The sequence below is a fragment of the Rhineura floridana genome, chromosome 16 (genome assembly GCF_030035675.1).
Source record: "Rhineura floridana isolate rRhiFlo1 chromosome 16, rRhiFlo1.hap2, whole genome shotgun sequence".
NCBI classification, from domain to species: Eukaryota; Metazoa; Chordata; class Lepidosauria; order Squamata; family Rhineuridae; genus Rhineura; species Rhineura floridana.
In genome coordinates this window covers 17,783,699-17,796,042 of record NC_084495.1, presented here as the reverse complement: position 1 = coordinate 17,796,042, position 12,344 = coordinate 17,783,699, and the positions used below count along the sequence as shown (strand labels likewise).

At 42.5% G+C, this 12,344-nt stretch overlaps 1 protein-coding gene across 2 annotated transcripts in view; it reads right to left on the bottom strand.

The window, feature by feature from the left end:
• LOC133371393 (connector enhancer of kinase suppressor of ras 2-like) overlaps nucleotides 1-12,344 on the bottom strand; it is a 463,521-nt gene that overhangs the window by 72,563 nt on the left and 378,614 nt on the right. For both annotated transcript variants that reach the window (XM_061598777.1, XM_061598778.1), the window contains exon 15: nucleotides 319-367. In XM_061598777.1, the coding sequence (XP_061454761.1) occupies nucleotides 319-367 (49 nt within the window). The remainder of the gene's footprint in view (nucleotides 1-318; nucleotides 368-12,344) is intronic.

Genomic DNA, 12,344 nt, shown 5'->3' with positions numbered 1-12,344 from the left:
CCTGTTTGTCAGCTTCTCGAAAGCATTCAGCATTGGGAGCTTCATGCTTGACTCAATTGCTCTTTTGTGGAGTAATCCTGATAAGCATTTCTTGTAGTCTCAGGAAATGGCAAGGCTTACAAATCCATCATTCCGGCAGCACCTTGCAGGATAAGCTGGGAAAATCTGCATTAGCCCTTGCCTGAAAAACAACAACACTCATACACTGGATTATCAGATGTACTTGCCAATGTACACAAATCTAGGGATCGCTCTAAATCAAAACATAGCAATGAATTGTTGCTCTAAGGATGCAACAGTCATTTAGCAAGGATTTACCTTCCTCATAGATGTGCCTCCTTGTCGTTCAATGGCAGAACTCACATACCTGGAGAGAGATTGAGAAAAAGAAAAGAGTCTATAACTTCAGACAAATACAATCTGAATGGATAATAAATATGGTTTATTTGCTCATTGACTGCCTGCTGATTTACCTGCCCGCCTGAGCATGGCGCTTATACACATAGCATGTCTCTCTTGCACACAGTCGTTGATCTGGATCAATGAATAAGAAGGTAGTTCTCAGACCTGCTCAGTTCGAACCACACAAGTGACAGCTCCCCCAAGTCAAAGGAAAACAGGGCCGCTCAAGGTCTTCCAAGTTGTTTAATGCAATGTGCGCTGCTTTGGTTTGTAAAGCAGATTTCAAACTCATGAAAAAGTCTTTGTTCAAAGCACTAGCTTTAAGAAAAGCTCAAGGGGGGGGAAGATCAGCCTAGGAAAATGTAACTGGTTCATGGGAAAGCATCTCGTTTAACAATCCTCAAAGCTGATTAGCTGATCACTATTAATGCTAGCATCAGGCGTTGGGGGCTGGGAATGAGAAGGTGGATACCAAGTGCCTCCAGCAAGAACTGAAGGCAACATAATAATAGGCACTAATTAGGGCTACAGGAAGCTGCATTGGTACCAAGTCAGACCCTTGGGCCATATAGCTCAGTATTGTCTACTCTGACTGGCAGGGTTTCCCAGACTTGCCTGGAGATGCCACAGTTTGAACCAGGGGCCTTCTCCATGCTCTGCCACTGAACTATGGCTCTTCTGTAGGATAACAGCTTTGCAGGCAGGGGTGGGCAAACCTGCCAATTTCAGGTTCTCTCAATTTCTCATTTTTTCCAACCTTAAATTCAGTCCTCCTCATTTCTACATTATTTTGCTTTAAAAAAAAGCCCTTATGAAAATTCATCAACACTTTTCCTGTGAATTTCTCCTAACTCACACATGTTTGTATCCAATTTTGCCTAACGTACACATGTTTGCAGAACAGTTTCCTCCTAATGTAAATAATTTGTATTTGGTATTTTCACTAATATATGCACTTTATGCATACTTTACCTTAGTATACACGGTCTGTGCACATTACTTGGCTGGAGAAAGACATTGCAAAATTCAGAGAACTGTGAATTTCATAGGATGGCTGGGTTTTGGTTCTCATATTGTTTCAGAAAGTGCAAATTAGGTAGGTTTGCACGAAGGACCGGAAATGTCTTCCATCTTAAATCCTGGATAGCTGCTGCCAGTCAGTGTAGACAATACTGAGCTACAGGAGTGTAAGACTCAGTGTAAGGCTGCTTTATTTGTTCCTAATGAATGCATTTCTCCATCTCCCTTCTGTAATCCACCACCACTTTGTTTCATGTTCTGTTCCTGCGTTCCACTTCTCCTGAATCCCAGTTTCACTAGGAGCATTCCTACAGTTTCACATTTAGAGCATGGTCATTTGAGGAGGTTTTCAATCCCTTTTCATCTCCCCTCCCCTCCAATGCCACCGATGTGCTCACATGTGTTGATAAAACTTTGCAAAAAAGCAATCCTGATGTGATCCTATCAAGATTCCTTTGGGAATTTGACTTAATGTGCAGCATGCAACTCCTGCAAAAAAAGAATCTTGACACAACTGTACATAAATATCTAAGATGGCATCAAGACTACTTTTGGGTAGGCTTGCACACATCAGGAATTCAGAGTGTGGGAAATACACAAACTGAAGGAACTATACATGCACATTGCTCTGTACAAGAGTCAGAAATTAAACACAAAAACAAAGCAGATCAGTGGTGGATCCTTAATGCATTGGTTCCACTTTGGATATGAGACCGGTCAATTTAGAACTCCAAACATCACAGGGAGATTTGGATGAGGATAATTTGAAAGCAGGCTTACATAGGTCTACTGTGAAGCTAAGCAAGTTTGGTCAGGTAAGTGTGTGGAAGATTGGGATGAGTGAATTTGACAATTTTGGCTTCTCTCTGTTTCACATTTTTCCAATCTTATGTTCACATCAGTCTCTTTGTTTTTTCAAAAAGCCCTCCTGAAAATTCATCAGCATTTTAGTGCAAATGTCTCCTAACATACACATATTTGTACACAATTTTACCTTCTGTACAGATTTTTGCACAAGTGACATGCATTTTTGTATGTTTGCAAATATATTCATTTTTATGCACTGTTTACTTGAGTATATGCATTTCTCTATACATTACTTGGCTGGAGAGGTGCACTGAAAAATTCAGACAAGTGTGAATTTTAAAAGATGGCAATGTTTCAGTGTGCATATTGTATTAGAAAGTACAAATTAGGTGGATTCACCTTTAAATGCAAATTAAATCTAATTTCTCCCACATTCTAGTGGGAGGTCCCCATATAGCCATATTTGTTGGCCTTCCTAAACTAGAAGAAATACTGGGAATAAGTGAAACAAACATAAAATAAATCCTTCATCACGACTCTCTTCCTCCTCTCTCTCTCTCTTTCATTCCAGCAAGTTCTCTTTGTCTCACTCTCTTGGCTATTTATAGCAGAAGCCTCCCTGATATGAGCATCCTGTGCCTCTCTGCCTCTCAAGTAATTAAGAGTCCAGTTATAATAAATAGTTGCAAATTGGTGCTTGTCCAAGGGAAAGCTATTACTTGAAGTTGCAATATCAATGGTGTTGAAACAGATGACTTTTCATGCTTCCCAAAATGAAAGCCTTTAAGTAGATCCCTCTTAAATTTATTTCAGATCACTTGCATTCATAAGGCTACATCCGTCTAATGCAAATGATAGCACGTTCCTAAAAGCTTATATGTACCGCAAAAATATACATAATTTCTTTATTTAGACATCTATATGCAGCCTCTCTGTTTTCGTGGTAAGAGGTATTCAGTGGTGGTTTACCATTGCCTTCCTCTGAGTTTGGATGCATCTTAGTCTGGTGTCTCAGCTTTGACCATTCTGCCTTGGGTGCCCCTGCTAGGAGTCTAGCCTCTTGGTCTAGACTCCTGATGGCATTGCTCTCAGCTTCTTCAACACTCTCAAACCCCCTCACCACGTTAAGGTGTGCATCCTGGAGGGGGCATTATGGATACTCTGTTCATAGGGTTTCGTGGTAAGAGGTATTCACGGGTAGTTTACCATTGCCTTCCTCTGAGTTTGGAATATTACCTTAATATCCCATGCAAGTAAAGTAATGCTCAAGATTCTACAACAAAGACTCTTACCATATATGGAGCAAGAAATGCAAGATGTCCAAGCTGGATTCAAAAAAGGAAGAGGCACCAGAGATCATATCGCAAACATACGTTGGGTAAAGGAATGGACCAAGGAATTTCAGAAGAAAATTACCCTGTGCTTAAGAGATTATAGCAAAGCCTTTGATTGTGTAGATCATGAAAAACTATGGAATGCTTTAAAAGAAATGGGGGTGCCACAGCATCTGATTGTCCTGATGCGCAACCTATACTCTGGACAAGAGGCTACTGTAAGGTCAGAATATGGAAAAACCAATTGGTTCCCAATCAGAAAGGGTGTGAGAGAGGGGTGTATTTTATCACTCTACTTGTTTAATCTGTACGCAGAACATATCATACGGAAAGCGGGATTGGACCAAGATGAAGGAGGCGAGAAAAATGGAGGGAGAAATATTAATAATTTAAGATATGCAGACAATACCATACTACTAACAGAAACCAGTAATGATTTGAAACAAATGCTGATGAAAGTTAAAGAGGAAAGTGCAAAAGCAGGACTACAACTAAAGTCAAAAAGACTAAAGTAATGACAACAGAAGATTTATGTAACTTTAAAGTTGACAACGAGGACAATGAGCTTGTCAAGGATTATCAATATGTTGGCACAGTCATTAATCAAAATGGAGACAATAGTCAAGAAATCAGAAGAAGGCTAGGACTGGGGAGAGCCGCTATGACAGAACTAGAAAAGGTCCTCAAATGCAAAGATGTATCACTGAACACTAAAGTCAGGATCATTCAGACCATGGTATTCCCGATCTCTATGTATGGATGTGAAAGTTGGACAGTGAAAAAAGTGGATAAGAGAAAAATCAACTCATTTGAAATGTGGTATTGCAGGAGAGCTTTGTGCATACCCTGGACTGTGAAAAAGACAAATAATTGGGTGTTAGAACAAATTAAACAAGAACTGTCACTAGAAGCTAAAATGATGAAACTGAGGTTATCATATTTTGGACACATCATGAGAAGACATGATTCACTAGAAAAGACCATAATAGTGGGAAAAACAGAAGGGAGTAGAAAAAGAGGAAGGCCAAACAAGAGATGGATTGATTCCATAAAGGAAGCCACAGACCTGAACTTACAAGATCTGAACAGGGTGGTTCATGACAGATGCTCTTGGAGGCCACTGATTCATAGGCTTGCCACAAGCCATGATCGACTTGAAGGCACATAACAACAATGCAGCCTTTCTAATCAGGGCCGGTGTTGCTGTCATTGGGCATCTGCTGAGGGCCATGGTCCAGGAAGGAACCCACCACCAGTCCCCAGAGCTCCAGGACAACTTTCCTTATTCTCTGTATTGTTGCTGCCTCTTCACCTTCTCTACCCAGGCTTGACTGCTCACTGGAGCAGGATAGCACCCCCATGCTGTGCTGCTGCTGAAAGAATTGCACTGGCTGCCAAGTAGCTACTGGGCCAAGTTCAAGGTTCTAGTTTTGGTGTACAAAGCCCTACACAGCTTGGGTCTAGGATACCTGAAAGATCATCTTACCCCTTATATACCCAGTCGATCACTATGGTCTCTTGCAGATACCATCTTAATAGTTATGTTCCACGCAATATAAGAATCGGGCCTTTAGTGGTGGGGCACCCGCCCTTTGGGACCCCCTCCCCTTAAATATTACACAGGTGCTGTCTGTATCGTCTTGTTGGTGCCTACTGAAGATCTTCTTTCTGCAAGCCTTTCAAGGCTAGATGTTTCCCAGCCTGCGTCTGTATTGGAATTGCTTTTAGACATTTTAATTATTTTATCGCTTATGTATTTGTCACCCTGGGCTCTTTTGGGAGGAAGGGTGGGATACACATTTAATAATGCATACACAAGCACATAAAATAAAGGCAAGCAAATGAAAGAGCAAGGAGAAGATTCAACAGCCTCTGTTTGCCTTGCCCTGTGAAAGTTTGGGCCCAGAGGGTGAGGGCAGGGGATTGGAGCGGCAATGTCAAGGAAGGAGGCTCACATAGGGAGGGGGATCCACATCAGGCATTTTGCCCACACCAACAATAAGGAGCTGACCCTCGAAGCAGCATATCAAATTAAAAATATATATAATTACAAGAATAAGCTCAAATACAATATTTAAGATAGCAACAAAATAAAATCCCGCCAGGAACAGCAGACAAACAGATGCCATCTAAGACTTGTGTTCCCAACTTGGCACTCGTGGCCACTACAACACCCCCTTTGGTGTATACCAAGGCTCCCTGCCCATCCCAAGTTTTAAATTTTGGGGAAGTTTTTTGGTTGTGAGGGTTGTTTTGTTGAGGGGGGTTGCCTTTGGGGGGGCAGGTGACCAGCTTTCTTTTGCCCTTTTTATTTGTTTTGGAGTGTGTGTGTAGATGATTTGTCTGTTGTTTTGGGGCTGGGGGTGTCTGTGCATCACCAGTTTTCCTTCTGGGAATATTTGGAATGTCCCTCCCTACACCCACACAATCAGGATTGGGCTGTGGACAGCAGCCTAAGATGAGCCAGGAGCTGGAAACTAGAAGGTATGGGAAAGTGAGTAATTAGGGTTAGAACCTGAGAACAAACCAGGAGGCAGGACTGAGGAGCAGCCAAGATGAAAGGATAACCAAAAGACACAGGCAGTGGAAACTGGTGGAACTTATTTTGGGAATAGGTTTAAGTACCTTGGACAGTTCCTTGAAAGTTCAGGCTAAAATCCAGAGTGGATTCACTGCCCTACTGACATCGGAAATACCAGTCTTCACTGGATACAGGATCACACTCAGGACGACCATTTTGCTCAAGCAAGGCTCAGCTGAAACAGGAAGCTCCTGTTTATACTCCTTCCTGCCCAATGGCTAGCGTAGCTTGGACGGATGGAATCAGTCTAGGGCCTGAAGGTACTTCACTGAGAAGGTGCCACTGGCAGTTTGTTGGCTCATCACATGGGGGAGCTGCACACAGGCTCAGCAGCTCCTGACATTGCAGACTTCACATTTGTTGCAGGTAACAACATCCTTATGACTGTGAGACTCTGGAGGGAACTCCTTGGAGGGAACCCCGTGGGTAGAGGAAATGCCACATGTGACTTGGGATGAGGGAGAAATACAATTCCATTCACATTTAAAGGTGAATCTACCTAATCTGCACTTTCCAAAACAATATGCGAACTGAAGCACTGCCATCCTGCAAAATTCACTGAACTTTGCAGTATGTATTAGTGGAAATAACATTTCAGGGAAAAGAGCTCTGCAAAAATGTGTGTGTTAGGGAAAATGGCATGCAAACTTATGTATATTCAGATAAATTTGCAATAAAGTGCTGTTGAATTTTTAGGAGGACTTTTTTAAAAAAGAACTCACAAACTGATCAGGATACATGGATAACTGAAGACTGGAAAAATTAGGAACCAAGAGAAACCAAAATCTTCAGATTCAACCATGCACGTGACAGCAAAAACAGTCCTCCCCAGCTGAACAGCACCCACCAGTCTCTGCTATGGGTTCCATCAGTCTGAACCAGAACCTTGTATTAGAAAGAGGTATCTAAAAGACTGGGAGACACCACTTTGGAGTTGTGCTTCAGACATCCTTAATGGCCTTTGCACGTTTTGGCCTCACTGATGCTCTTTCAAACTGCCCATGAGGTTGCTAGAAGTTTTGCTTCAGTCCCATCAGGGTATTTACTGACTGTCCTTTGTGCTCTGTTTCTGGAATCACTCATCTGTCCCATCTGGAATCTGTCAGTTCCAATGCTCTACCTCGTCCCTTACAATCAATGTACATCTGCCCCCCCGACTGGGCAAAAGCCTGCTGAGACTTTGCTGCATGTCACAAAACTGGAATACAAAATTGAACCTTTGCAGAGTGATCACATGAACCTCTTGTAAGCTTCCAGCGTGCACTTGGCTAACAGACTGTTGAAAGGCCTGATCATCTGGAGAAGATAGAATGTCTCCATGAACAGTTTCACACACAATGCTTTTTCATAGCCAGAGAGCACATCTATGCAGGAAATGTAAACTTCAAACACAGATCCCATCCAGCTAGAACCAGCAAAATATATGCCTGTGGGAAAATACAGTTGGAGACATTGTGTGCATTTTGCAATGGGTGCATAAGAGGCCCAGGGATCTTTAGGATCCATGAAATCCTCAACTGAGTTGTCACACACATGTGGGTTTTGTACTGTTTCACCCCTATGGAGGCAAGACATGTCAGATGGTCCTGAAAGCCTCTGGCAAAGAAATACATGGAAAGGGAAGCATCTTAAATTCTCCTTGCCCAGATGTCTTCCCAGACCTTGCTGTTCTGAATTACTTGCAATTGTTTTTGAAGTGGAATCACCACATTAGAAATCTGATCCTGGCCCACTGGTAATGTGCACATCTTCGCCATGGGTGTAAAGAACCAAGATGTCCCAATCACAGTCTCCAGTGCAAGGGCCCAGGAAACTTACTGCCTATGTCAGGTTTGGGGAACCCTCCAGGTGTCTCTGTCTGGCCCCCACCCCCTTTCTCCAGGCCACACCCTTCAATGGAGCTGCTTTGCACCCTCCTTGAGAGCTTTTGCTTGGTTAGGATGCGCCCTTGAATTCTGATCCAAGAATCATTATGCTTGCTTGCCTGGATGGAGGACAGAGAGGGTTGAGCAAGGGTGTGCAGAAACAAGCCTACCGTACAAAGATAAAGTTAACATTCATTGTTCTGCCCCACTTTTGCTTCTGCTGGCCTTTGGACCTTGGAAGGTTGCCGAGAAGGGAACATGGCCCTCAGGCTGGAAACGTTTCCCTGACCTACACCAGCACAGCAACTTGCAAGCCAAGAGGAACAGTGAGCCTGATTTTTGCCATGCTGCAGCGCCACCACTGCTGGTGTCTGAAGGGTGGTACTGCATCATCGAGGAGGGCCACAGGTTCCCCATCTTGACGCTGTTCCAAGACATGGCTCCAAGCTGTTGTTACGGCATTTAGCAGGGATACTTTGACAGCTTTGAACCGATTCCCACTTAGTGGAAGCAAAGGTAGTTGATGCAGGATATTGAGGGCGACTGGCTGAGGCATCCCCAGGTGTGCTCACTGCACCTGACCTGAACTTTGGATTGTGTGACACAACCTGGAGATTATTTGGTTTCCTGATATCTGCAGGGTCCTAGGGTTTTCACCCGAGCAGCAGAAGCTGCTTCAAAATCATGGATCAAATCCACAAAAACTGCTGGCTTCTGGCCCGTGGTTTTATTGCAGGGGCACAATTTCAGCCATGTGGATTCCCATGCTGCCTAATCTGAGAATTCTCTCCTCTTTGCCAGCCTTTTTCGGTATTAGCAGCAATAACAAAGGAGCCAGCTTGCAGGGTCAGATGCCTGAGGCACTGGTGGAGGGGACCCAGCTGAGATTGAGAAACCTCTTTTTTCCCGTCTGCTTCCTGCTGCTTTTGGACTGGAGAGCTACTGAGCAGCAATACCAATGACTCAGTAGATTTCTGGTCAAACTGAGAGGAAGGATGCATTTTGCGTGGTTTTCGTCTAACGGGGTATTGTTTAAAAGTAGGATAGAAAGCTTGTCGTATCATGACATTTAAAAAAAACAATTCTATTTAAAGGTTTGTACATAATATAAAGGTTTTTATATAATCATACTGTAACTTTCTTAATGTATGTTGTTTATCCTTATTTTAATTGTTTAACAATAAACACCAAAACATTTTCCAGTATACAGATTATCAACGCCAAGAGTGGAGTTGCATCATATGCAAATTTAACTTACATGAATTCAACTATACGTGCTCAGCAAGACAATGGAATGACTAAGGGGCCATTATTCTTGGATGAAAATCCATGCCGCCTGGATTCATAAGTCCATAAATCCCTCTTCGCTGAGGGAAGTCTGTTAGTGCCACGGAACCAAAGCTCAAGGGATGTTAGATTTTGGCTGACTCTAAGACAGAACAGGAAGTAGAATGGAGGTTCCTTGTGTGAACCCAGAATTTACTCTTGCACATTATGTCCAGCTCATTCTAGTCTGCCAAGAGGGATTTACTGATTTATGGAAGTACACGGGTAATTTTGACTATACACAATTTTCGCCTTATGTGCTGACTTTAGAACATAACCCCCATGTAAGATGCAACTCCACTGTACAATACATTTGTTGATGATAATATTTAAGCTGCAATCCTATACCTGCTTAATTGGAAGAAAGTGTCATTGAACGCAGTGACACATCTGAGTAGGGATGGGTGAATCTGATAATGTTGGTTTTTCTCAATTTCTCATTTTTCCGAGCTTAAGTTCAGGTTTTGTTTTTTTAAAAGTCTATATAAACATTCCTCAGCATTTTTGTGGGAACATCTCCTAAACCACACACTTTTATAAGCAGTTTTGAAGCAATTTCCCCTAATGCAATGAGTTTTATGTTATTTTTCACCAGAGCTTGGAAAAGTTACTTTTTTTGAACTACAACTCCCATCAGCCCCAACCAGCATGGCCACTGGATTGGGCTGATGGGAGTTGTAGTTCAAAAAAATAACTTTTCCAAGCTCTGTTTTTTACCAATATATGCATTTCTATGCATAACTTACTTTAGTATATGCATTTTTTGTGCACATTACTTGGCCTGAGAACTGCACTGCAAAATTCAGAGAAGTGTGAATTTCAAAGGATAGCTTGTGTTTTGGTTTGCATATTGTTTTGGAAAGTGTGAATTAGGTGGGTTCACCTTTAAATGTGAATGAATCTAATTTTGCCTTCATCTCTGTATCTGATTAGGCACACAATAGATTGCTCTGCAGACAGATTTTATTATTATTATTACAAGCCTGTAAAGTTGGAGTAGACATTATGGTTACTACATATATACCACCAAAAATGGCCTCATCACGAATCCCCTTTATCCTGATTATGACATCTACACGTACATACCATGAGGATCAGCATCATCATGGTCAGACTGTAAGTCCCTTCAACTGGTGGGAAGTGAAGTGCCAATCTATACAGATAGGACTTATTGATCCTGTGGCCAGGGCTAGCCCAAGGCATTTTGCTGCCTGAGATGGCACAGCAGATAGCAACACACCCCTTCCCAAATCAAGATTATCAGTATCCATGCCTGGCCAAATTATCTTAGCACCTGAGACACAAAGTCCCACAAATTCCTCTCCCTGGAAGCAAGAATACAACAACAAGACATTAAATAACAATTTGTGGTCCCAAACCAGTTGCCTGAGATGGTAGGGCCAGCCCCCAGTTTGTGGATAAGGCACAGGGTTGTCAGGTCTCAGGCTTCAACCCTGAGACTCAGGTTTTTAGGTCCATTCTCAGGGTCTCAAGCTTAAATCTGAGAATTTCAGCTAATCCTAGAACTAGAGGGGATTCTGTAGGCCATGTAGTCAAACTCCATGCTCAGTGTGGGAAATTCAGAGCTAGAGAATCCCCAACGGAAGGCTCTCCAACCTCTCCTTGAAGATCTCCTTGGAGGAAGAACTTACCACCTGCCTCAACAACTGGTTCCCATGTCAAACTACTCCTACCATTAAAAAGCTTCTCTTAGTGTTCAACCAAAACTTACCTTCTTATAATAACACAAGAACATAACAAAAGCTCTACTGGATCAGATCAAAGGTCCATCTAGTCCAGCATCTTTGTTCTCACAGGGGCCAACCAGATCCCTATAGGAAGCCCGAAATCAGAACTTGAACACAACATCACTTTCCCAATTCCTAGCAACTGGCATTCAGAGCATATTGACTCCAACCGTGGAGGAAGAACATAGCTTTAGCCTCCAGGAATTTGTCTAATGCTCTTTTAAAGCCATCCAAATTGGTGGCCATCACTGCCTCTTGTGGGAGCAAACACCATAGTTTAACTATGTGCTTTGTGAAGGAGTGCTTTCTTTTCATCTGTCTTGAATCTTGCAACGTTCAGCTTCACTGGATGACGGTGGGTTTATGAGAGAGAAAACCATACCATGCATAATTTTATACATGTGGGGATTGGTGTTATAGCTTAAGCCTGTTAGATCTAGTCCTTCTCTTCCTCCTGCTGAAGCAAGTGGGACTTCATTTTGACCCCAGCACTGCCAGAGAAGGGTGGTGAGCAATGGGACTGGGAAGAAATGAAAGAGAAGGCATCAAATTTTCCCACTCCCTATTCAAATGTGAAGATGCTGTCTCTGGGATTCTAACCTGGCTTTCCTAGATCTGTGTTTAAGCCTGCAACCCTCTCTCCTCGCCTCAATGGACCCATTTATGGAATGATCTCTCCTCTGATGGTGCGTCTTGCACCATCATTGTATGTTTTCAACAATTGCTCAAGAAGCATCTCTTTACTTGGTTGAGATGTCTTTCCACCTGCATCATTGTTCTGTGCTGTTGTTTTGCTAATTTTGTTATTGCTGAGCTTTCTTGCATGATTTTAATGATCATTTGTATGTGTTTTAATTGTGTGTTTTGTTTGTACGGAATGCAGGACAGGTTTCAGTGCAAGGTCAAATAAGGGATGATTGTGAGAACAAGGAACTCTTGGGAGAGATAGGTACATTGTGGGCAGGCTGGATGAGCTTCCAAGGCATGCTTATAAAGAAATCTTAATAGAGCTCTGATTGCAACGCTGAAAACAAAGAGCAAGGGTTTCTTATTCATTTGGACGGCCACCTGGCGACAACCTACGAAACACACACGGCTCCTGTAAATAAATATATTATGCTCACAATAAGGGCAAACATGTATGTAATCGCAGCGCCAGTATTTCTTCAGTTCACCCAGTGTTAATTAGGGTGAAAATGAAAGTTTTTTTAAAAAAAGTTGTTTCATTTAAACAACACAGCAGGGTCCCTCAGATGTGTTC